A 26,820-nucleotide genomic window follows, 5' to 3' on the forward strand; every position below is an offset into this window, starting at 1 on the left:
AAGTCCAGCTCTTCTGAAGACTGAAAAGTTCGGGGTGCCCTTCCTATTACTGAGCATGTTTTAGAGTTCTCTTTGGGTCTATAAATCTGCATGGTGGGTCAGGTGTCTGTCTAGAACAAAGAGTGTTACTTTTATACTGTACCCTCTTCCTACCATGCAGATTTCTTTTGCTGCCAAGGGAAGAGGACTAGCAAGAAGGTGAAAATCAAACTGTATGATCAGCCTCAATGCAAACACAACAACCACAGCATCAATGCTGGTATTCTCCTGCAAATTTTTTTAAATCATTTCTGGGAAATTCTGTGAGGAGGTCCTGAAGCCTTTGGTTTTTATTTTGCTACTCTGCCATTAGCTTTTTGGTCTACTGCATTTCTCTTTTTAAGAAACAAGGTAATCCTAGCCTAAGAGGCAGCTAAGGTGGTCTCTGTGAGTTCCAGGTCAGCCAAGGCTACATGTGAGACCCCTCACAGCTCTCCACTGTCCTCCAAGGCCTGTATCCTACTAATGAAATGAGCATCCTCCCTGATCCCTTCTAGTGCCTCTCAAGTCTGGATAGCAGTGCCATGAATCCCTCCAGTTGCCTGTTACAGATTCCTTTCTTGAGCCAGACTGAAGAGATTCTGTTTCCTTCTATCTGGCTCAGTTTCAATGATCCTAACACTTGGGCATTTTGCATTGGAAATACCATCACAGCTGGATAAAACACCATCAGCCTCTTCTGAGAATCCACTTTAGAAAACACAGAGTGGGAAAAGCATAGAGCAGGTACAGGATGCTGTGTCAGATCTAAAGAAACCAATGGAAATTTGACCCCCTGTAAATGTGCCTCCCCTAGTGACATAGAAAAATATAATTATCTATCAGTTCAACAGGGACCTGGTTCCAGGACAACACCTGCCCAAATCCCACTATGTACAAGTCTGTTATATAAAATGCAGTATTTACATGTCTTGCATGTAAACACCTACCTAGAACACACTAACTGATGTAGACAGTTGCTATACTGTTATCATTTAGGAAATCATAGCAAGGAGGGAAAAGTCTGCAGATGTAGAAGTTTAGCTTAGAAGTAGACTACTGGCCTATATATGAAGCCTTTTGCTCAATCCTTAGCACCAAAAGGGGGAAGGGGCATGTATGGTCAGCACATACACATTTTAAAAAAACTTTAGCATATTTTAGTATTTTAATCAGTTGGGTGATCAGTGCAGGCAGGGTTGTAGGTGCGAAGAGTGTGTTTAGCATGTGTGAGACCTTTGCATTAAACACAAAGGCAAGAAAGAGTGCAACTGTGGCAGGGAGATAGATTAGCAATTTCTACATGCATGAATCACATTATTTTAACTACTAGCTTAAATGTATTTTTAAAACAGAAAGGAAAGAAAGGAACAAGGCTTGGTGACTGTAATCCCAACACTTGAGAAGTAGAGGCAGAAGCATCAGGTCATCCTTGGTACATGAAGAGTTAGAGGCCAGCACAGCCCGGGCTATATGTCACCACCAAAACAACAGAAAGAAGATGCTAAAAAGCCACCTAGTAAGCAAGCTGAAGCTACATCAAGAGGTGCACAAGCTACATGACAGAGGAACATTTTACTGTCACCATACCTGATTCTACCTGGCTTTAACATGGGAAATAAGTCTAGTACACTGCCTGAAGACAAAGTACCTGGAAACTGCCTTGATGGGTTGTTTAGCAGAAGAGCTAGGAGCGATACTGAGGGGATATGAAAGCTGCTTCTCTAGTGCTGGGATCAAAGGTGTACAAACACCACTTTTGCTTTCTTAGTAACTTGTCTCTATTCTATCCCACACATACCCTAAAAGGCATGGCATTTCCTCCAGGTCTTGGGAGCTGCTAGAACTTTCACCTAACCTGTACCATTTTGTCTCAAATTGGAATAGAATTATCCTCAAGGTAAGGGGGGTTGGGAGAGGGCTGGAGAGATGACTCAACAGTTAACAGGAGAGGAGAACCTGTTTGATTCCCAGCACAGAGATCCACCTGTCTCTGCTTCCCAAGTGCTGGGATTAAAGGCGTGCACCACCACCGCCCAGCTGAATCTTTAGCTCTGATTTTTTTTTTCCTTTTTATTTTTAAGAGATAGGATCTGACTATGTAGCCCAGCTAGCCTATCTCTAATTTCCAAGATCCTTTGGCCTCAGTAGCCCATTTCCATACTCTGCAAAATACAATGACTTTTTAATCTCTTTTAAATCCAAGTAATTTATTTTAAGTAGATGGAGATACTTATCTATTTTACTGTAATGTCTAATGTAGTTAAAAAGATTATATTAATGAAGTAAGTTAACTATTTCAGACAATCAACAGGTATTAAATATGTTGTCAAAATAAATGAGGCACTGGCTTCAAAATAGATTAAGGACTGCTAACTTAGTTTAGTGAACCTTAACATCATTAGTAGACAAGGCTTTTTAACTTTGTGTTGGCTAATATCTGCACATATGGAACTTTATTTGTTGACAGAGTCTTACTATATAACTCTGGCTAGGATGGAACTTGTGTGGTCCCAGCTGACTTTGAACTCACAGAGATCCACCAGCCTCTGCTGAGATTCAAGGAACATATACCATGCCTGGTTTCAACCAGAACTTCTTTAAAATGGAACAGAATTGAAGATATTCAGACCATATGTAATTATGGTTATTATTTTATAATTTTTATTCCTACTAATGTTTATTTTATAGGCACCATAAAATGTATTTTATGCTACAGATCAAGGTCAAATAATTCTGCAAACTAATACTGAAGTGCCATCCAATTCTAAATGCTTTCTATAGGGACGGACACACACTTTAACAATTCTATAAGTTCCCTCACACTTCTGCTTCCAACACAAGGGTTTCATGTCTTGTGATTCATCTCCAGACCCCTCTCAGATCATCTTCCACCTTCTTAACTCCTATTGCCTTCTGCAACTCATTCCTTCAGTTGCTTTCTTGCCTTTTCTGTCATCATTAAAAACAAACCAATGGGTGGTGGTGGCACACACACCTTCAATTCCACACTTGGGAGGTAGAAGCAGGCCAATCTCTGAGTTTGATGTCTAGAGTACAGACTGAGTTCCAGGACAGCCAGGGCTACATAAAGGAACACTGTCTTGAAAATCAAAACGAAACAAAACAAAAGAACAAAACCTCTCAGACATGGTGCTGGGGTTTTTAGGTATCAAGAAATCCTAAATGCAAACTGAACATGGTGGAATCCCAGTTCTTGGAAGGTGGGGGAAGAAGGGTCAAGAGTTCTAGGCCAGCCTTGGCTACATGAAAGCCTGTCTCAAAAATCAGACCAAACAAAACCTAGAACTGGCAAAGTGGCTCGGCAGATAAAGGGACTTGTCTGTCCTAAGACCTGAATCTGATCTCCAGATCCACATGAAGAAACAAGACCGGACCCCAGAAAGCTGTACCTCTGCTCATGGTATGCACACACAAACAAGTATCATAGTAAACAAAGAAATATCAAAAAAATTAAAAGTTGGGGTCTGGTGAGACAGCTCAGCAAGTAAAGGAGCTGCAGCCAAGCCTGTCAGCCTGTGCTAGTATCTGAGAACTCTGGGTTGGAAAGAGAACCAACACATGCAAGCTGTTCTCTGATCTTCACGTGTGCCACTGTTACACACACTCACACAAGTTTGATACATGGGACCCATACAGCAAGAGAACCAACTTCTGTATATTGCCCCCCGACCTCCACGTGTGCCACTTCATTAAAACAAAAAACAAAAAAACGGCTGGTCGGTGGTGGCGCACGCCTTTAATCCCAGCACTCGGGAGGCAGAGGCAGGTGGATCTCTTTGAGTTCGAGACCAGCCTGGTCTACAAGAGCTAGTTCCAGGACAGCCTCCAAAGCCACAGAGAAACCCTGTCTCGAAAAACGAAACAAAACAAAACGCATGTATGTAATTTAAATACTAAGGAGTGTCTTAAGATTTCAAGGTATAAGATAACAGTATCAAACAGATTATTTTTGGCTCCAACCAAATGTTTCTTTAATAAAGTCACTCTATCTCCTACCTTACTATGAACACTTGACCAGTGGTTACTGGTGTGGGTGGTAATAGTTCCTAACAGGTACTATGGAAGCATTGTTGTCACAGTGCTTCTTGCCTTAGTATTTGGAAGTGGCTGCCAGTGACCTTCCCACCTGTCACATGACTTCCAAATGGACCAACAGGAAAAAAAAACCCTAATTTTTCAAACATAGGCACTAAATCCATTTTACATGCAGCTACTAAGAACTTCTGCAGGTTTTAACACACAATGACATCACCAGCAATGCAACAGTTTGGAATTTGATACCTTGAGCTGGTCAATACAAACAATGCTGACAGCAACTACTGGGGCTCCTGACTGCTAATGAGTGAGTGCTCATTTACTCCAGAGCACTTATATCTTGGGGCATCTGTAGGGGGAGCTGGAGCCAAACCCAGTGCCTCCTGACCATTAGCAAGTATTCTTTCTACTTCTGACTACACCCAGCCCCCAGCATTAACATCTGTCTCTGGGCCTGCAGAAGCAAGAGGGCGCTGGATCCCCTGGAGCTCCCAGAGTTTCTGGGAGAGGGGGCGATGGGGAGAGGGAGAGAAGGGGAGAGAGAGAGAGAGAGAGACCACGTCTCTAATCACTATGAGAGAATGGCTCCAAGAGGGTCACATAGGTGACCACCAGTGGAGGGAGGGGCATCGTGCCACTTGAGCCCAGTCAGGCAACCACACATTATGGATCTCTTGGCGTGTATAAGGAGTATCATAAAGTATTCAGCACCTATATAATATCCTTTCTAAAAATAAGCCTCTGGAACTGGGTACCATTTAAAAGAAGTATAGAGGATGAAAGGATACATAAAATACCATTAAAATACAAACCCAAATGTGTGTAATAGCAAAGAAAACATTTATTAAGAGGTAGTTTCTCTGCCTTTAATCCTAGCACTTGGGAGGCAGAGGCAGGTAAATCTCAGTGAGTTCAAGGCCAGTCTCATCTACAAAGGGAGTTCCAGTGGACTGTTACACAGAGAAACCCTGTCTTGAAAAACCAAAAAAGTAGTGTCTTACCCCTGTAATCCCAGCACTTAGGAAGCAGTAGCAAGAGGATTGCAGCAAGTTGGAGGCCAGCCTGACAGACACTCAAAACCAAACCAAAAATCAACAAAACAAAGTAACACACACACACACACACACACACACACACACACACACACACACACCAACCACACCCCAAAGAAGAATTGCTGGCCAGCCACTCTAGCCACGCTGGTGAGTTCCAGGCTCAGTGAAAACTTCTGTCTCCAAAATGAAGTATCTGAGGAATGACACCCACTACAACATACACAGACTTGTACTAGCAAAAGCAAAAGATCCTGGTGTGTATGTCAAGTTCATACCTCAGGCCTGGAATTTGACCTACAAGTCTATCAGCTTCTATTCTGTCCTAGTACTGCAAAGCCTTCACCACCAAAAAAAGAAAAAATGCCAATGTGCTAACAAATGGAACACAGCAAAGAGTATATTGCAGTCCAGTGGTGGCCCACGCCTTTAATCCCAGCACTTGGGAGGCAGAGGCAGGTGGATCTTGTTGAGTTCAAGGCCAGCCTGGTCTGGATGAGGACTAGGAGGAGGAGGAGGAGGAGACAGAGATGAAGACGTTGATGATGACATTAAGTATGTGTTAATCTCTGTCAGCTAAAAAAAAAAAAATCCCATCAAGGTGGAGCAACACAAAGTCAAAAGGCAGAGTCTGAGAGCAGTGTTGAATTCCAGGCCAGCCAGGGCTAGTCTCAAAACAAAACCACTAACAGCAACAAAACTAGTAACAGAGAGAAGTACAATCACTTCAAGCAGCCCTCTCTTGACTCCAGGTTGAACATTTACAAAATTAACATGGTGAACTACTCTAACACATCTATCAAGTCCACAAGGAAGGAAGTCTATAAATCATACACAATGAAGGGAAAGACAAGGCCTACAGTGATGGTCTGACAATCAATTTCTAACCCAATGGAAAAGCCACTGATTTGGAGTGCCAGCCTGGGGTACCTCACCACTGTTCTTCCTTCCTTAGCGTAACTGTTCTTCTGTATCTCCCAGCCTTATGTGCTTCTACTCTACACAAGCAAGCCCCATTACAAACACTGGACAGCCTCCAGCTTCACCCAGAACAACGTGAATTCACACACCAGAAGGGAAAGGCCTGCTCCTAACTCACGCAGGCCTATCCAGGACTGTGTCTGGTTGTACTGGTTGACCATTAGAATGCGAACCTCTCATTATCTTGCCCGTTGACAGGGTTTCTCTGTGTAGCCATGGCTGTCTTGGAACTCAAGAGATCCACCCGCCTCTGTCTCCCAGATGCTGGGATTAACGGAATGCACCATAACCTCCCCTCCATGCAGGAGCCATTATCTTCTGAAAGGAAGCATACAAGGGTGTGGTGGACACACCTAGAACCTCACCACTCACAAGTACAAATTCAAGGCCAGACCACTCTAGTAGAGCTCTAGCTCAGCCAGGCTTACCCTCCTGGGCCATCTAAATAGCTCAGGGTGAAAGCACTTGCTGTATAAGCCTAGTACCATAAGTTTGACTGCCAGATCCCACAGTGCAAGGAGAGAAGCCATTCCCTAAAGTTGTCCTCTGGCACTTGAAGATACTAATAAAAAATAAAACAAAGAGCAAAGTTACCACAAAAACATGTAAAGCAGTAATATAAACATGCTCTATGAGCCATTCCATAAATGTACATACACATCTTAAAATATGGTGTATATGGACATGCAGTCACTCAAGTCTCGCTTAGTTCAGAACAGATGAAACTTCAGCATAGACAGGAAAGCTCTGCCCACCATGGCCCTCTTCCTTCAGTGCATCTATGAATTAGCTCCATGTCTGTGTTTCTGGTTTCTTTCTCAGGGCAGCAGCATGGAAGGAGAGAGAATATGATCTAGAGTTGAGTCATGAAATCTGAATTCTAGGCCTTACTTGGTCACTAACTCGTGGTGATTCAGCACTTCTGGACCACAGCTGGAAGGAGGGGCAGCAAAAGGGGACAGACAGATGCAGCAACAACTGTTTTACTAGAAAACCAAACGGTCCATTACTCTACCTCTCTTTTGATTTTCCTACAGGAAGGGCTAAAATAAACTAATTTCCACAGCTAGACAGACCTCAGGTTGGCCCTGCAGGGCCCTGCAGGGTATCTGCAAAGGCCCCTTGTCACCTGAACAAAAAGGCCTAGAGAACTGGGGCCACAATAACCAAGAACAGTAGTTACAGACTAGTCTTATGCCATCCAAAACTATTTGCCCAGGGGTGGCACCGCCCCTAGGTAGCTGGGCCCTCCCACATTAATCATTAATCAAGAGAATGCCCACAGGCTGTCCACAGGCTGCCCACAGGCCACGGGGTGGAAGCATTTTCTCAGTTGATGCTACCTCTTCCCAAAGGACTCCAGCTTGTGTCATTTGACAAAAACAAAAACAAAAACAAAAAAACACCTTCCTTACTCAGCACCACGCTCTTTCCAGGGTCTTTTATAGCTGTTCTGCCCCTTCAGTCTTGAGAATTCCCCAGAGCTTAATGACACAGTCTCATATCGTCTTCTCATTCCACAAGGTCTGCCACCCTGAGCAAGCAACTCTACTACTATGGAGATGGAGCTGTTGCAGACAAAGAACTTAAAGGATTGTCACTCATTTCAGTTTTTACTGCTCCCACCTTCAAACCATGCTTTCATACATCTGAACTCATCAAGCTAAAACCCCAACTTTCAACTCCTCCCCCAAATCCTTATGATTAATCAATTACCAAACCTACCTACTTGCCTTCCCCAGCTCTGTGACGTGTTAATCTGACAGCTGCCATTCTTCGTGGGATGCCCTCCTCCATGAAACTCAGGAGGCCTGGCACTTCTCTCCTCCTCCTCTGTGTTAGGCATAGGCTCGGGATTCCTGCTACCCAGAATTACCTGCTTTGTCTTAGAAGGCTGGAGTCCCCCGCCCCCAAGCCTAGTGTATTTCCACAGTGAACACAGGCATAATCCCAGCACTCGGATCTCAAATTCAAGGCTAATCTAGGCTACTTAACAAGACATTTGTCTCAGAATAAGGGGTGGGTGCTAGAAAGTTGGTACATGGTTAAAGCACTCACTGCTCTCATAGAGGACCCAGGCTCGGTTCCTGGAACCCTCATGGCAGCTCATAACCACCTGAAACTCCAATCCCAGGGATTCTGACATCCTCTTCTAAGCTCCATGAGCACCAGGGATGTCCGTGGAACATATAACACTGTCAAACACTCATTCATGAGAGAAAAAAAAAAGGTAAAAAGAGGACATATGCTCCTGGGTATGGTAGAGAAGGTTTACTATAGACAGAAAGGTTAACACAGAAGACATGAGGGCGAGCATAGCCAGGTGAAGAGGCATCTGAAGAGGTCAGGGTGAACATGACCAGTTGACTGAGCTGGGCCATGTAAGTGGAGGAGGGAGGAGAAAGAGAGAGGAACATGGACTAGTAGCAAAGAGGCCAAACAAAGCCAGTGTAGCCCAAATGGCTAGCTTACACAGGAGCAACAGCTGGTGGAAGGGCTCAGCCCAATCCCTGCACTGGAGAACTTTAGGGTAGGGGTGGGGTATGCCAGCCAGGAGGACCCTATAACAATAAGGACTGAGGCATGCATGTGGCGAGAACCCCCACAGCCAGCAGCAGCTTTGATGTTCACAGTGAGCTCTGCTGGCTGTCAGGGTTTGAGACCTAACAACTCATACACATAAAAAAGCAAGGACCATCAAACTTCAGCCTGTGAACCAAATGTGGCCTGCCATCTGTTTTCATTCAGCCCGTTAGCTAACAATGGTATTTATATTTTTTAAACGTCTAGGAAGTTTTTAAAAGAATAATATTTATGGCTAAGGGTGTGACAGAGGGTTGCCTACCATTTCCAGCCTCCGGGTTCAACCCACAGGACAGGCTAAATTAAATAAATGTAGTATTTAACGTGCTTGGAAATTACATGAAATTCAAATTTCAGGGCCTTAAGATTTACTGGCTCTCACAGCCATGTTCATCTGTTTCTACATCATTGGTGGTTGTTTTCATTACACAGCAACAGAGTGAGGCAGCCACACTGCCTCTATGGCCCACAAAGCCAATGCACTAACTGGCCAAACACAGAAGTTTGCTGACCTCCAAATTAAATAGAAACAGACACTGGCTTTGGTTTCTGATAGAATTTGGTCCAAAATTCTGGCTAACTTTTTTAGCATTTCTTATTTGTGTGACCTAGGACAAATAAGCCTTCAGCTTCCTAATCTACAACATAGGCTTTACTGATTTAATTTTGCACGAGTGCATGTTTGCACTCCATACATGTGCTGTACTATACATGATACACACACACACATAATTGTAATAAAAAACAGATATAACATATGACTGATACTTGGTGATTTTGAGTTTCTCCCTCTCCTGCCTCCCATTTCTGCTGCCTAGAACCCTATTTATAAAGAAAATGGGCAAGCCCATCAATACTTGAATGACAGGTGCTACCACACAAGTCAGCTTCCAAGTTTGTCCTCAACTACTTCAGTCTTCCATCCCTTGCAGTTAAATATGAAATCCCTTCTCTATTCCCCAGGCTTCTGTGAAGAAGGCTATAAAATGCTAACCTCCAGCCCTGGTTTTTCTCCCCTGAGCAGTGTATATGCATTTTCCAACCTGATTCCACTACCACCTTTAATTTGAAATGTCAAAAGCTGAACACGGTTTCCCTCCCTGTCCTTATGTTCCCAATTTGCTAGAAGAATCTGCTATTTTTCCAGTGCCCTGTCTGTCTTTTGCGCTTTTACAATGAGACTCTCAATCCTGTCACCTTCTTCCTTTCTGTTCCTACTGCCACTGATAAATTAGGTCTTTTTACTTCAAGCTCATTTTAGCAAAAATTCTTGTAGTCTCCTTGTCAAAGGCACCCATCTATCCCTCTCATGCTACCACACGAATCTTTGTAAAACCTGCCACTTTTCATTGAACCTGTTCTGTTTAGTTTTTTAAGACAGAGTTTCAAGTAGCCCATGCTGATTTGGAACTCTCAATCTTCCTGCCTCAACCTCCCTGAGTGCTGGGATTACAGATGTGTGTCACCATGTCTGGTTTACTTAAAAATTCTGAGGCATAATCCCTCCTCCATGCCACAATCTGAATTGAAAGTGACAAAACTGTCCTTGTGGCAACTGAAATCTTGCACTCTATCTACCTCGCTCCTACCTCCATCTCTACTCCCATCTCCCATGATAAAAACAGAGGCACCTTTCATTCCCGCTGGGCTCTCTAATTCACAACCCTTCCACACATCAGCACTTCATCTCACAGCACTCTCAGAGAGGCTGCCACCACCACCCCTCTTTACAGCAGAGACCCGGAAGTCTGAATAAGGGAGTCCTTGTTCCACTTCCCCTTTGGAACCTTAGGCAAAAGTCAATCAATGTCTGTAATACACTTTACTCCTACTTACACAGAGGTTTTCAGTTTGAGAAGCTCGTCTCATTGACTTCAACCTATCTCCTCCTTTTGTAGCTTTGCATTGTACCTCCTACAATTCTCTGACTTGGTTATCTCCACCCAATTCTTCCTATTAAAAACAGAATTTCAAGCAGGGGGTTAGGGTGGTGTGGTGGCACAAGACTTTGATCCAACACTCAGGAGGCAGAGGCGGCAGATCTCTGAGGCCAGCCTGGTCTACAGAGTGAGTTCCAAGAAAGCTAGGGCTACAAAGAGAAACCCTGTCTCAAAAAACAAAACAAAACACACAAAAAAACCCCACAAAATTAATTTCTTTGTGTCTTGAACTGAAATGACACCCTTTGGGCAATACATTCTCTGATGAACACCTGCCAAAGCTATAGAGCTTGCAGCCATTTAGAAGGACACTTTTCATATCCCAGTCAGACTACAGCAGTCTCATTTCATGCCTGTAGTCCTTTTTGCTTATGACATCCCATCTACCCCACAAGTAGAAAAACTTGCTCTGTAATTTAGTGCCCATTGTCAAAACTTCAACCTAAGGAATCAATATTTGGAATTGGGCAGGAGAGGGCAGGGTCTCAACTAGCAAGATACATCTGCTGGGTAGAATGGGAAACCAATCTAGAAGGTCACAGTAATATTTTTCCCTTTAATGAAACAGAAGGAAAAATCCCACATATTTTTCAAAGTGTAGGCAAATGCTGCTTTGCAGAGCTCTTGTTTGGTATAGACCAGTGCAAGTGATTCCATGATTACTGGCTCAGAGCATAAAAACATTTGCTTCCCTTTGGAAAGCTAACTAAGACAACCCAATTCTAGGCTCAAGGTTTAACATTCAACTAAGGGAGACTTGTTTTCCATCAGTCCCCCCACCTTACAGGAAAGTAAAAAAACAGCTAACATTGGGGCTGAGTAAAACCAAACTTAAAATGATGTGTGTGGGTGACAGTTTGCAAAGAAAAAGGTTTCTGGGAGATCCCTACGTGGAGGACAAAACTGGGTAAGCCCAGCCTGACATCCACTCACCCAAAGACCCCTTCGGCTGCAGAACTACAGAAACTCATTTCTAAAACACTCCCAATTAAACTGTTCCCAGGTGGGGCATGACAGAAGGCCATCGCTAACTGCGCCAACCTCATTTCCTCCCTTTTCCTACCCCATTCACTGGGGCAGTTGCAACCCTGAAATGCAGCTTGCATTTCAGACACCAGGCCTCTCCAAAAGCATTCCAAGTTTCAGGACCCATAGGCTCGCTGTCTTCCCTTCTGCTTTAAATACCACCTTTCCTTTCCACGTCCTCATTAGTTCAGACAGGCCCGCGCTGATAACCTCATTTACAAGGAGCTCCATTCCCTTAACCTGCTTTATGGGTTTTCCTAACACCTGCCACCTCCAAAGCTCTACTGCATATTTATTCTTTTATGGTTTATTGCAGAAACCTAATATTTTTTCTGTAAAAAACCAGATAGTAAATATTTCCAGTAGTTTTGACAGAACTATTCAACTATGCTATTACAGTACAAATACAGCTGAAATGACATAAATGACCAGATGTGGCTATTTCTAATAAAACTTTATTTACAAAAACAGAATGGGCTCATTTGGCCTATGAACTTCTAACACAGTCTGAATGTCATAGGGATAATAAGAACCTCTTCTCTTTTGTTCAGTGTCATATCCTGTGGCCAGAACAGACTGATAACAAACATGAAGTCAATAACTGCTTGTAGCATGGGTGAGCTACACCTTTCCCACCTTCTCAGGTGACAATATAATATGGTTCAAAAAGAATGGACCAGGGTCAACAGCTTTATTTTTATTTTGCAAATGGTCCCCAGACCATGTGTGTCTATCACCTGCAATAATCATGCCCCATTTAAACACTCACTTTGGTCCTTTCTTGATTCAAGTAGAAATGTTAAAATACAGATTGCTGGGCCCACTCCACAAACTTTCCTCCAGTAGACAGACCTAGGGAAAACCAAAGAATCTAACTTTTCAGCAAGTTCTACAACCAAGCATGCAGCTTGCATTTCAGGGTTACAACTGCCCCAAATAGTTGTGATTCTCACCCAACAGAAAATCACTAAAGGTAGGTGGGTAGTTATTGTTTCTTGTTTATTTTTGTTTTGTTTAACTTAATGGCATGATTATTTGGGGGTGGGGGGAAGACAGAATTTGTCTATATACCCCTGGCTGTCCTCAAACTATGTGGATCAGCCTGCCTCTGCTTCCCAAGTGCTGGGATTAAAAGCGTTCGCCGCCGTCATCACTACCCCAGGCTTAACTGCATGATTCCTAAGGATGTACTTTTTAGATGACATACCCACTTAGTGATGCCCATACTGGTTGTATTTGGACCACACTTAGAAAACCACTGGACAGTGTGGGGGTGGGGTGGGGTGGGGTAGAGTGATGGCTCAGTGGTTAAGAGCATTGGCTGTTCTTCCAAAAGACCAGGCTTCAATTCCCAGCATCTACATGGCAGCTCACAACTGTCTGCAACTCCAGCTCCAGGGGATCTGACAACCTCATACACATATACATGCAGGCAAAAGACTAGTGCACATGAAAAACAATTAAAAATGAAAACCACTGGAAACTGGGCATAGTGGCACACACCTTTGATCCTGGCACTCGAGAGGCAGAGGCAGAGGCAGAGGCAAAGGCAGAGGCAGGTTATTTTTGTGAGTGTGAGGCCAGCCTGGTCTACAGAGTGAGTTCTAGGACAGCCAGGGCTACACAGAGAAACCCTGCCTCAAAAAACCAAAGAGTATCCAGCTAAAGGGTAGGGCAGAAAAAGGAAAGAAACAACAACAACAAAAAAAAAAACACCTAACTGTAATTGTAGTTTCTTACATTACTGAAAACAAATGTAATAAACACATGATGCTCCAGTCATCTGATGGGGCAGAACTGAAAAGGAGGAACCTGGGGAATGCCAGGAGCTTGGCAGAATTGCTTCTTCAGTAAAACAAAGGCAGAAGACATCACATTTCTAACAGACGAGGGGCAGTGAGATGGCCCAGTGTTAAGGCACTTCATAACAAGCCTGATGCCCTGAGTTCAATCCCCAGCATCCACATGGTAAAAGGAGAAGACAGACAACCGTCTTCCAGATAACTCCACATCTTGCACTCCATCACTGAGCTCTTTCCTCAGCACCTGCCTTTTCAAGGCAAGGTCTATAACTGACAGCAAGCAAGTCTTTAAATTAAAAAACAAAAACACGACAGCTACTTGAGATCAAATCTTTCTATAATGTTAATAATCTGTAGCCAGGTGGGCAATGTGGCTTTAGTCCCAGCACCTGGGAGCCAGGGACAGGTAGATATTTGTGAGTTTGGGTTTAACTTAGTTTACACAGAGTTCCAGGGCAGCCAGTAATACATAGAGAGACTGTTTCAAACTACTCGCTCAAAAAAAAAAAAAAAAAAAAACAAGAAAAAAGCAAATAATAATAAAACCATCTGCAATAAATTAGCAAGGCTAGAGAGGTCATCCTAATCTAAGGGCTGAAAAATCTGCCTCCATCAGAACAACTCACAGTCCTCTGAACTACTTTAGAACTTGTCACAGAGTAGTCACGGTTTTTACACACTCCTCAGAGCAGAAGGATTTAAACTCCACCAACAATTTAACCTCACTCCAAAGCCCTTACCTTCCCACCTTAGGTGATCAAATTATAATTAAAACAAGACAACAAAAGGTACGCATATTAGCCAGGGTGGCTCCTGCCTGTAAATCCTCTGGGTAGGAGGAACCAGTGAGTTCAAGGCCAGCAGAGAGGCTCACAGTAAGACTCTGCCTCAAGTAACTAGAAGATTTAGTTACTGTTTAGAAAGTGGGTTTCTACTGCCATGATGGGTACAGTTTGCTAATGTAGGCTAAAAACATTTTTCTTTCTTTCTTTCTTTCTTTTTTTTTTTTTGTGGTTTTTCGAGACAGGGTTTCTCTGTGTAGCTTTGGAGCCTATCCTGACGCTCGCTCTGGAGACCAGGCTGGCCTCGAATTCACAGAGATCCACCTGTCTCTACCTCCCGAGTGCTGGGATTAAAGGCTTGCACCACCAACGCCAGGCAAACATTTTTCTTTATAAAAAAAGAAAAATCCAGAATGTTACTAAGTGGCCCAGTAAACATCATATCCCACTTATGGATATGATGAAAAGATGAACTCAGAAATCATGCACAAATCTAAAGATGAAACTCAGCTGAGATCTAGTATTGCCGATAAAAAGGTAGCAATAAAATATGCTACATAAAATGCCCTCAGATTTAAGACTTCATAAATAAATATAAAAATCTCATTAAGGGCTAGAGATGTAGTTCAGTGGTGGAATAATTGCCTGGCCTACACAAAGTGCTGAGTTCAATTCCCCAGCAGTACCAACAAATCATACCAAAAGACTTTTAAGCAAGGTGTGATAAAACATGCACTCACAAATTTACGATATGGATGTAGGAAGATACGGAGTTCCGGGTCATCTTGGTCTACCCAATGAATTTCAGACTAGTCCACTGGGGTCTTTTGTTTAAAGATTTATTTACTTACTTATTTTGGTTTTTTGAGACAGGTTATCTCTGTGTAACAGTCCTGGCTGTCCTGGAACTCACAGAGAGATCACCTGCTTCTGCCTCCTCAGCTCAAGATTTTTATTTTATATGTATGAGTGTTTTATTTGTATGTGTATATGTGCACCACATGCCTGCCTGGTGCCCCCGTGGACTCCATCTTAACTGTTGAGCCACTCCCCACAAATCAGATCTTAAAAACAAAACCAAAAATCTGTGTACTTCTTATGTTAGAAGCAGCATGTTATAATATTAGGGTATTATTAACTGCTTAAAATTAATAGCACCTCATTGTAATGTAGTTACCAGAGAAATTAAGTACACGTGATGTACAACTATAATTCTAGCACTTGGGAAGCTTAGGCTATCAACTGAGCTACACCCCAGTCCCTCTTCTGCCACACTGTCTTCCTCTAAGTACAGCCACATAAACATCATAGGAATAATTTTCAGAATCTGGGATGGTCAGCTCATCAGCAGGGTAAGACTACCTGCTCCTATCCACCATCAAGGCAGAAAAAAACATTTACAATAACTTCCTCTCAGTGTCCTTAGCTCCTAAGAGAGCAGCTCATTTGCTTGCAGTGCCAGGTCTGGACAGGCATAGAGAGAGACACTGGTGGACCAAGAATGACCAAAGTAGGGTCTAGCTGCCCGGCCCAGGAGTTATTAGTTACATAAGCAACAGGACTGTATAAAGTCTGTAATGCAAAAACTAAGTGCTTTGAACACAAAATTAAACATTTAATCCCTTGAGCTCTTTTCTCACTAAGTATCAAATATAATTAAAAACCTATGAGGAATACTCTATTTTAACATACTTTTACATATGCAGATGTGCACCAAGACTTCACAGTGGCACCACAGTTTAAACTGAAAAGGAAAGAAATGAACTGCTGGGCACAATCAGACTGAAAAGTAAATGAAAATAAACTTAAAGGAGGCAGGCTCGTGTAACTGTTGACAAAATATTAAAATACTTACATGGTTTAACTACCTTGTCATAAAATATAAACTTCAAGATTAATTCCAGCACACTAGACAGGAGCCCAAAAGGAAAGCATTTAATTTTCACGCATGTGTTTCAGACCCACTGAATAGTTCCATCTTCAGGAAGGGATCTACAAGTTGTGACAAGCACTGGACATCTTTGAGTGGCACCAGTTCATAAATATTCACTGAACGAACACTAACTGGACCAGCAAATTCAAACAGTACAATTAGTACAGACTTAACCCGAAACCAGAGGCAGAAGTGAAACAAACATTACCCAGTGCCATCCAGGCCAGGCCCCTAGGACTCAGCTCCCTGCACCGTTTTTGCTCTACGTAGTTTGTTCATTCCTCTTCTAAGAAAGTTCCTGGTCCTCTTTCCCATGATCCCCCTTTCCTGTTAATCAACATCCCCAAATAAAAACAGAAGAGGATTTCCAGTCTTGATTATTTTAGATAGCCTAACAAATCTAATAATGACTCACAGGGGGCTCTCAGGAGCCAGACACGGGTAGTGGTAAAATTCACAGGTAATACTATTCCTACCTAACAAAGGAAGGGGAGGCCAAAAGCTAAACACTTCCTGCAGAAGTGTTCCATCAGAAGAGATGCTCCTAGAAGGTCCCGAAGCAGACATGGCACTGTACGGGTCTTTAAGGAACAATAAAGGGTCTTTAAGGAACAATAAACAAGTCATAACCAAAAGGTGAATTACAGGCTTTTAGCAGGTATTGGGGATCCAAATTATGCAGCAGGCACTTTATCTACTGACTCATCTCCCCAGCCTGAACTTAGCACTTGAAAAGAATCTCAGTCAAGCCCAGGGGTTCCCAACGACTGTAATTCCAATACCTGGAAGGCTGAGGCAGAAAGGACTACCATGAATTTGAAGCCTGCCTGAGCCATCATCTATATAGTTAGTTCCAGATCAGCCTGGGCTACAAAGCAAGAAGTTGTCTCAAACAAACCAAACCAAACCAAAAAGTAAAAAATCATAAAAAGTGATTTTCTAAATGTAACTAACTCCTTTGGCAATAGAAAGAGGGTACAGTTCATGCCAGCTCAGGAAGTCATAGAGAAACATGCACGCACGCACAAATTCAACAGAAAATAGTGTACAAACCTAATTAGGTTTAATGTCAAGAACTCCCTCACTGTTTTGTTCCTCCTAGCCCAAAGTGACATAGCTGACCTACTCTGTCATTCCAGGCTTTCCCTCTCTAGTGGCAGCAATCAGTTTCAAGGGTCCATATCCACCGGTACTTTTCCCCCACATCCTGTGGTCACTGGCAAACTTTGTTGGGACTTCTGGTTGACAACTTTGCACACTGATGGACCCACCAAGCCCAACTCTAGGCAGTAACCACCACTTAGAAGGAGGGCCACAGCGGTCAGCTTGCAGGGATGGCAACACATAAGATGCTGGGTGAACCAGTTCATCTCTTGCTAAGTGCACTGGACAAGGAGCTTTTGCCTCTTGGTGTCTGCTTCTCAGGACACTGCACCAGGCCTGAGTGGTAGTGTTCCGTCTCTGACCCTGCAACTAAATAATCATCGCCAAGTTTCAAACCCACTCTTGTCTCTCACATGCCAATACCTGGCTAGCCCCTTGACCTTACAATCCCGGGAGTACTCTCTGCTTTTTGACCATCCACATCCTTCCCCAGCAATTTTTCCTAGGTAAAATCTAAGTCTCAGAAACTTCTTTATTCTACTGCTCCACCACGTACTACTAAACACAGCCAATACATAACACCGAACACATTTAAAAACGGTGGTGCTCTGTATACTTAAGGACCCCTTCCTCAACTGTAATGAATAACTTCAGTGACTTAGGGGGGAAAAGCTATTTAAGGAAATGAAAAAGGTTACAATCCTTAGGACAACATTAAAATTAATACAAAATTACTGTTTTGTATTTGTTTGTTTGCCTTGAGACCTGGAACTTGCTTTGTAGACCAGGCTGGCCTTGAACTCACAGAAATCCACCTGCCTCTGCCTCCTGAGTGTTGGGATTAAAGATGTGCACCACCACTGCCTGCAATGTTTTTTTAAAAAAATTACAAACAGCACTCTACTTTTCTGAAGTATACAGAGAATGCTTTCTTTGGATGCACATCCAAGCAGCCTCACGGCAGTAATATTTATACATTAGCATTTCGAGTGTAATGCAATAACCTTCACTAGCAATGCGTGAAGCCAAGCATGCTGGCGCACACCTGAAATCGCAACATCCAGGAGGTGGAGGTAAAAGGGTCAGGAGTTCAAACAACATAGTTTGTTTGAGGCCAGTCATGGCCATGAGACTCTTTTGAAACACCAACCAAAAAACAAAACAAAACAAAAAACAAAAAGAAAAAAAAAAGTGGTATGCTCAGTGGTTAAGAGCACTGGCTGCTCTTCCATAAGACCCAGGTTTGATTCCCATCACCCACATGAGAGCACAACCACCTGTAACTCCAGTTCCAGGGGACCTACTGCCCTCTTCTGGCTTAAGTATGTAAAACACAGACATGCAAGCAGGCAAAAGACAGATGTAGAGAAACTTAAACAATAGCTGAGCAGGGTGAGGAACGACTTTAATTGAGTTTATGGCCAGCCTGGTCTACAAAATGAGTTCCAGGACAACCAGGGTCGTTACAAAGAGAAACCCTGTCTCCAAAAACAAAAAAATAAAACAAAACAAAAAACAATAAACTAGCATACAACAGATATTATAAAGTGGATGTTCAGCTGGGTGGTGGGGGTGCATGCCTTTAATCCCAGCACTAGGCAAACAGAAGCAGGTGGATGTCTGTGAGTTCAAAGCCAGCCTGGTATACAAAGGGAGTTCCAGGAAGGCCAGGGCTGCTACACAGGCTGTCTTGGGGGGGGGGGGAGTTAAGTCACCATTCATAAATACATACACAGGCTTCTTTCTAACAAGGATGCAAAGCAGATCAGAAAGTTCCTAAGTTTGTACTATGGCAAAGCTTCCTTTCTAATTACAAAATTACTGGTAATAGTTTGGTTATGATTCTCTTGCCTTTTTTTTAATGGAGATAGGGTCTCATGTAGCCTAGTCTAGGCTGGCCAGGAATTTCCTCATCTGTCTGCCTCAGCCTTCTGATTGCATACATGGCCTAATGCCAAGCAATGTAAAACTCCAAGATGAAATTTATTTCTATTTAAATTCCCAAGTTAAAACAAGAAAGTACTATTTTAGTACAATTTGAACCTAAACACAAAATACCAATCTATGAAAAAAAATATTTCAAATTGAATTGCATATGAAGAACCTAGAAATTAAAATACAAGGTGTTTTCTCATAAATTGATGTTCTTATCTATTGTTTACAAAAGTCAAAGTAGCTGAGCATGATGACTTATGACCACAATTCCAACCTCAGAGGACCACAAGTTCAAGGTTAACCTTGGCTACAAAATGAATTCCAGGCCACACACACACAGCAAAAAAAGAAGAGAAAGTAAATACAACCTATGATTTATTGGAAATTAAGTGTCTTAATACTGTCACAATCTTTGGACACAGTTAACTAAGACACGATGGCATTGATCTTTTCAGTGGGAAGTAAAACGACATGCCAATTATCAAACCTGGCTTGATAATCTGAAAAAAAAAATTCAATTTACTCTGTCTTTATGTGTGTTTAGTACTAGAGTATTTGAAAAATATACAAATAGACACAACTTTCAAGAAGTTGTAACTGACACTCTACAACACACATTTATCATGTTGTACATGATAAAAGTTAATACTTAATTTTTGTCAATAAAAAAAGGTATAATGGCACATGTAACCCCAGCACTTGGGAGGCAGAAGCAAGAAGATCAGGAGTTCAAGGTCATCTCTCAGCGACACATCAAGTTTGAGGCCAGTTAGGGCTGCATGAGCCTGTCTCAGAAAACCAAAGCTGAGGGCTAGGGATGTTGCCCCATGGCAAGGCTCTTACAGCATGTGTACATGAGAGCTGGGTTCAATCCCCAGTGTTGAAAAAAAAAAAAAAAAAAAAAGCCCATAAACTGATACTAACTAGATTAATGACTTATATAGTTCTGTGTTTCATATTTTGTAAGCAAACAGTATTAGATGTCTCTGAGAAACAAGTAACAATAATTTGTCACCTGTCCCATCTATCCACTGTCATTATACAAGTAAAAACCTTCAAAAAGCTAGTGGAACAGAAGTCAGGTAAAGACAGCCTTGTGTTACAGGCCTGCAAGCCCAGCTACAATGAAAGCTGAAGCAGGAGAAACACATGCTGAAGGCCTGCCTGGGACACAGAATAAGTTCACAGTAAGGAAGACAGTATCAAAACTTTAAAAAGGCCTAAGTATTAATTTGATGGTAATTCCTTTGTCTGGCATGTAGGAGGCTCTGGGTTCCATCCTCAGAACTCACTGCAAATCACCCAAGCAAATTAATAAATGTAAGGACACCTCAAGCCATTTTATCTCTTGCCAAGGGCAGCACAAGAAAAGACTGGGGGTTGTAGCTCTGTTGGTAGACTGCTTGCCTAGCATATATGAGGCTCCATGTTTGATCACCAGCACTGCATAAACACAGCATGGTGGTGTGCACCTGTAATTCCGGTCTTAGGAGGTGAAAGCAGGAGGATCAGAAGTTCAGAGTCTCTGAACTTTAAATAGAGTTTAAGGCCAGTGAGAACTGTATGAGACCCTGTCTCAGAAAACTTAACAGTAGCAAGGCTGCCAGTAGCAGAGCTAAGTAAAGCGCCTATACCAAACCCAACAATCTAAATCTGAAGCTCAGGACTCCTGTGAAGGTGAAAAGAGAACCCACTTCTGAAAGTTGCCCTCTGACCACCCCCTTTCCTGAACAAAGAAATACATGCAATATCTACTTAATAAAGAGTATCAGAGAACAAGCTTAAAAAGTACTTGAAAGTTGGTACATAAAGTAATGAACACACCTGTAATCCCAAAACTTGAGGTGGAAACACAGAAGTTCAAGGCCAGCCTGTGTGGAAGGAAGGAAGGAAGGAAGGAAGGAAGGAAGGAAGGAAGGAAGGAAGGGGGAACCAAAAGATATTAAAATCAAAATAGATTCCCTTTCTAAAATTGGGCAAAACGGGGCAAGATGTCTCAGGAAGTAAAGGCATTTGCCACTCAAGCATGGTGAGCAGAGTTGACCCAGGACCCACATAGCAAAAGGAGAGAACCGACTTCTTAAGTTACCCCAACTCAAACATACCCTCCCTCACTCATGTACACTAAATAAGTTAAAATTGGAGCAAAGAGGCATGAACAAAGTTGCGTACACTTTGGCATCCACTTGCTTATTATCTCTTTCTGTGGACCCTTCTCAGGAGTGCTTCCTCGGAAACTGTCTACAAAAGCACATCTCCTACCAGGCTTTAAAGGAAAGGCTGTGTATGTCTCCTTATTCCCCACATCCCTCAGTACCTAGCAGTACATTTTACAGAGTAACAAAACAGCTCAAGGATTTAAAGCTCTCTATTAACTCACATAACCAACTAGAAGACTCATAACTGAGATAATGAGCTGACAATCTGACAGGTTTTTATTTACAAAGCTATTTCCTGACTTTTAAACTCTGAATCGCATACATTTCAAATATGTTGTTTACAAAAACATGACATTAAGATGGAGTGTGTGTAAGACACAGGATTTTGCTATGTAGTCCAGGATGGCCTGGACCTCTAAACCTTTTATCCCAACTTACTGACAGGGTACTGGAAATATAGGCCCGAGCCTGAATGTTTTGCTGTTTTTCTTTGGATGGAACTAGCTGGCATTAAATTCCTAGGCTCAGGGGATCCTCCAGTCTTATTGGAAGAGTGGCTATACCTAATAGCCAAGCGACACATACCTGACACTATTTTTATTTTCCTTTGGTGGTGGAATCCAGAGCCTTATGACGCAGGTTAACCATGCACTGCAAAACCAAGGATGCAGCTTAGCTGGTACATGCTTACCCAGCAAGTGTGAAGCTCAGAGTTCAAGCCCTTACACTCCCGTAATTTAGGCTTGCTTGTAAGCGGGGAAGTGGAAGGAAGAAATCACGAGCTCAAGGTCACTCTTGGTCATCAAGGCCAACCAGAGATACCTAAGACCCAGTCTCAAAAAGAACAAGAAGCAGAGCCACAACAGCTGCAGCCCCGATCAGAGACTAAACACAGAAAGCAGACAACCAATGGGTTTGGTGTGTAAGAAACAGAACTAGATATTGTTGCTATAGAGAACATAAAGTGACTGGATGCTACCACCTGGGAAATGTTTGCTAATATAAAAAGCACATTTCAAAATGAAGTGAAAAGAGGCCTTGCAATTCTCCCCAGTGAAGTCACAGAGAAAACAGGAACATCACTGTTGTGGGGCACTGCCACCGCCATGGACACATTCCTGAAAAGGTAGGAGCCTATGCCCCATCCCTTCTCCCAACCTATGTGGTGCTACCTCATGAGGTGCTGGAGTTAGCTTAGTCCCTGCACTTGCTCATGACCCAATGGAAATATTGCCATACTAAGGGTACGGTCTCCCACCAATTCCAGGCCGCCCAACTCTAAACCTCTACTGAAGGCCAGTGTCAGGCAAACGCCAATGCTTGGATGAATTGTGGCTACCACCAGTTCTTGACTGGCTGGCTGCACTGGTTAAGAATGGCTTTTACATTTTTAAGTGGTGATAGTGGCAGGGTTTCAAGGAATCATATTTCATGACACATGAAAATTGTATGAAATTCAAATGTCAGTGTCCATAAATAAGGTTTTAATTGGAACATTGCCACAACCATTCTAGTGACAGATCTCACAGCTGGCTCAGCCGACAACACTGCCTACCTGGCCCTTTACTTTGGAGAATGTATGCTAACCCTGGCCTAGAGCGTTTCTCTGTGTCCTTGGCTGCATCCATTTTTCTCAGAGCAGTCCAGTGCTTGATCTTGACAGGTGTTCATCTTGGGGCTGTGTGGTCCAAAGTTACATCATCTGTATACTACAGAGCAATTGGTTAGAGTTGGGAGAAGACAAAGTAACAAGTTACTTGTGCACAGAAGCCTGGAAAAGCAAGGAGAAGGCAAGAACATTACAGGCGGCACAGCTCTGGCCTGCACTAGACTACTACATCCAGTTCTGGGTCATACTCCGGAGGAAAACAACAGCAGAGAATGTTGAAGACAGATGATTAAAGAGCTAGAAAATCAGACCACTAAAAAAAAATGCTAAGCTAGGTGTGGTGTCACAAGAGGGAGGTGGCTATAGGCAAATGGAGGAGTGGTAGCAAGTGAGGCCAGCCTAGTTCACATAGTGAGTCCAAGCCTGCCAAGAATCGGTACCATGACCCTGTCTCAAAAACAAGGTTGAGGCCAGACAGTGTGGCACACACCTTTAGTCCCAGCACTCAGTAGGCAGAGTTGGGCAGATCTGAGTTCAAGGCCTGCCTGGTCTATAGACTGGGTTACAACCAGGGCTACACAGAGAAACCCTGACTTGGAAAAACAAAGCTGAAAGAAACAGGCTTAGCTGGCCCAAAGAAGAGAGAGGTAAGTAAAAACCTGGGATTGCACCCTATATTTCATCCAGATGAAAATAATTACTGCCTGAAATAATATACTACAAAACACAGACATATCTCCAGGACAGATGTGATACTGAAACTATTATCCCTGCACTAGGCCAAAACTAGACCCTTAAACTGTAACTGTCTGTTGGCACACAACTTTAATTATAGTTTTGGGAAGGCAGAGGCAGGCAGAATCTGTGGTCAGGCTAGCTAGGGCTACTTAATAAGACCCTACCTCAAAGTAAATAAACAAAATACTAAACTTAGTTAACGCACCTATATAAATACAAACTCACTTGTACAACACTGTACAACATCTTCAACACACCCATTTGAAATTAAGTTGACAAGAAAGGTGTTGCAGATTTCAAGATGTCAAGTAACTAAAAGGCAACACAAGTTTTATAAAAGCACACTTTCCAGGGGCAAACAGGGAAAGACAGACTTAAATTACAAGTGTGTTTTATTAAAGGATATTACATCTACCTAAGCCATTTTAATTACGATAACACACCATCTGAGGGTAAAGGACTCTTTTTTCCAGGCTACTGCTCATTAAGAACATTCTGGATCTGGAGGGGCAAAGATCTCAGACACGTAACTCTCTAGATTATTATTCTGTTATTTTAATCTAGTTCCTGAATTAGAGCCTGCAGCCCATGCTAACTTTCATTTTGTCTTGAAGGCGGTCAACACACCTACTGCTGCAATTTAAACTAACCTTAATATCTCCAAATGGAATTGATTATAACCTTAATTACAACTGTTTCCAAATTACAGCGATAAGGGACACATTCCCATTAAGCATACGGAATGGTATGTTGGAACAGAGTTCCAAATTTCTGTTCCTGATTGGGGCTAAAGTAAGTACCCTGCTATTCCAAAACTTGAACAGTTAGTAATCAAAAATGCTCCAAGAAGTCTCTTTGTTAAAATGTTTGGAGTCAATTTCAGTCTTGCCATTAGGTATGCAAATTCCCAAACTTGCCCTAAACATATGTTAATCAATGAGAGTTTTACAATCTAGAAAATCCATGGTCTGGATTTCCCTAAGAATACCTTTCCTCGGTGAAGCACACCCTAGAATCTACCTCCACAAACTTTCTCCACTCCCAGAACACCTATCCAGGTCTTGAGAATTCAAAGGACAGGAAACTTTCTAGTCACTTCTATAATCTTCCATTAACTGTAGTGAAATAAACTTTTCACTAAGTCGGGTGACTACTTTTTAATGTAAAACCTGCTGTAGTGAAACAAAGAGCACATAGCCCCCTCCCCCTCCCTAAACCATATGGTAGTAAATTCAAGTTAACTTATTTTTCACCAGTTCATCGCCTATCCTTCGGCCTTCAAACACTTGTGCCTTTGTGCCGTGGGGCTGAGACGTGAGGGGTCTGATTCGTAGCCACAGAACCCTAGCGTGTTTTCACAGGGCACCGCGGAAGTCCAAACGCCCCCGACCGTAAGCCTGCTTCGGTGGGCAGCGCACGCGGGTGAGGGCCCGGGGCTGGCCGGGAGCGAGTTCCGCTCCAGCCGGGTGACGGAGCAGGGAGTTTGCTCGCCGCGGCCGGGCTGGATCCGCCCCGGGAACTTGGTTTACCCGAGCCCAGGGACGCGCCGAGGCCTACCGCGAGGCCGGGCGAGCTCCAGTCAGCGAGGGCTGCCCGGGCCGCGGCGTCTTCCCGCCCGCACGGCCGCGGCCCTCAGGCGGGGCGGCCGCTCGCCCGTAGTCTCCCGGACCCCGGACGCGTCCGCTGGGCCCGGACCCCCACTCCCCTGCCGCGGCCGCACGCCGCGACCCGGCTTGGCCACCGCGCCGAGCTCTTCCGGGAGCCGCCGCAGCTAGGCCGCGCCGGGGCCCCGCGGTGCCCTCGGGCCCGGCCGGCCAGGCCTCGGCGTCCGGTATGTGTCCCGAGAGCCAGGCTCCCGCCGGTAAACGGGGCCCTGCCGCCTCCCCTCCCCCTCTCCCGCCCATGACAGTGCAAAGCCTCCGGCCGCGCCGGCCGCCCGCCTCCGGCTCCAGGCCCAGCTCAGGGCCGCCGCCGCAAGCCACGGTTGGCGGCCGCCGCTCCCCGCTCGTCGCTCGCTCTTCGGGCCACGGTCCCCTCGGGGCCCCGGCCCCGCGACTCGGGCTCGGCCCGCGTCCCCGCCGGTGCCCGCTGCCTCGGCAGCGCCCGGACCCCGGGCGGGGTAGGCCGAGGCCCAGGCGGTGGGGGCGGGGGCTCGGCTCTCACCTTCATGTCGGGACATCCTAGTTCAGACGCTGGCGGCGCGGCCCCTCCCGGGCTCCCGGCTGCAGTGTGCCCCCACCGCGGGCTCCCGGCGCTGCCCGCGCCCAGCCGGCCGACTCCCACTCGACTCCCGGGCTCGGCCGCGGGGGCGGGGTGGGCAGGGGAGCGCTCCCGCGGCGGCGGCGGCGGCGCGGCGGCGGGAGGCGGCGCGGGGCGGGAATGGGGCCGGGCCTGGCCGGCTAGCTCCTCAGGAGGCGGGTTCCGACGCGGCCGCGCTTCCGCCCGCGCCCGCCCTGACTCGTCACTCTTGGGCCCCCGCCGGCTCCCGGCAGCGGCGCGGCGTCCGCAAATCCCGCTCGTCCCTCCCCCGGCCGCCCCCCGCCCGTCTCCCGGCTCGGCGCCGCCTCCCCTCCCTCCTCTTCCTCCTCTTCCGCCTCCTTCCCCCGCACGCCCGCCCGCCCCGCCTCTCGCCGCCCCGAGGCCCCGCGGCCGGCGGGCGACCGTGCTCGGCGGCGGCCCGGCCGCGGTCCCGCAGCACCCGAGCCCAGCCGCGGGCCCGCCGCGCTGCGCGTGGGAGGACGAGGACGCGAAACGCCCCGGAGGTGGCTCCCCAGCGCCCGGTCGCGCGCGGCGGCCGGGCCATCGCGGACCGCTCGGGGACACACATGTGCTTGCTGTGTGCTCCTTGAAAGCGGGGAACTCGGAAGGGAAGGGCGGTCGTGCGGGCCTCCGGGGCTTGCGTGTCCCCCCGGGCCCCGCGGGGAGGCCGCGGCCGAGGCCTGGGAGCCCACCCCGGCTGAAGGCTGGGCTGGGTCGTCCGGCCACCGCCCGCCCGAATGCGCTGCGGGGAAAACTTGGTGGGCTTCGGGGCTGCTTTGCTTTCTGCTCGTGGACTGCTTTTCTGTGCGGCGTGTGTAGATGTGTATGCCCTTTCCGCCA

General features: G+C 45.0%; 1 protein-coding gene across 1 annotated transcript in view; it reads right to left on the reverse strand.

The window, feature by feature from the left end:
* Kcmf1 (potassium channel modulatory factor 1) overlaps positions 1-26,077 on the reverse strand; it is a 58,153-nt gene extending 32,076 nt beyond the window's left edge. The window contains exon 1 of the mRNA XM_027429461.2: positions 25,885-26,077. Within this exon, the coding sequence (XP_027285262.1) occupies positions 25,885-25,900 (16 nt within the window). The 5' untranslated portion in view covers positions 25,901-26,077. The remainder of the gene's footprint in view (positions 1-25,884) is intronic.
* Between the last annotated feature and the right edge of the window lie 743 nt (positions 26,078-26,820).

The sequence above is a fragment of the Cricetulus griseus genome, chromosome 8 (genome assembly GCF_003668045.3).
Source record: "Cricetulus griseus strain 17A/GY chromosome 8, alternate assembly CriGri-PICRH-1.0, whole genome shotgun sequence".
Classification (NCBI taxonomy): domain Eukaryota; kingdom Metazoa; phylum Chordata; class Mammalia; order Rodentia; family Cricetidae; genus Cricetulus; species Cricetulus griseus.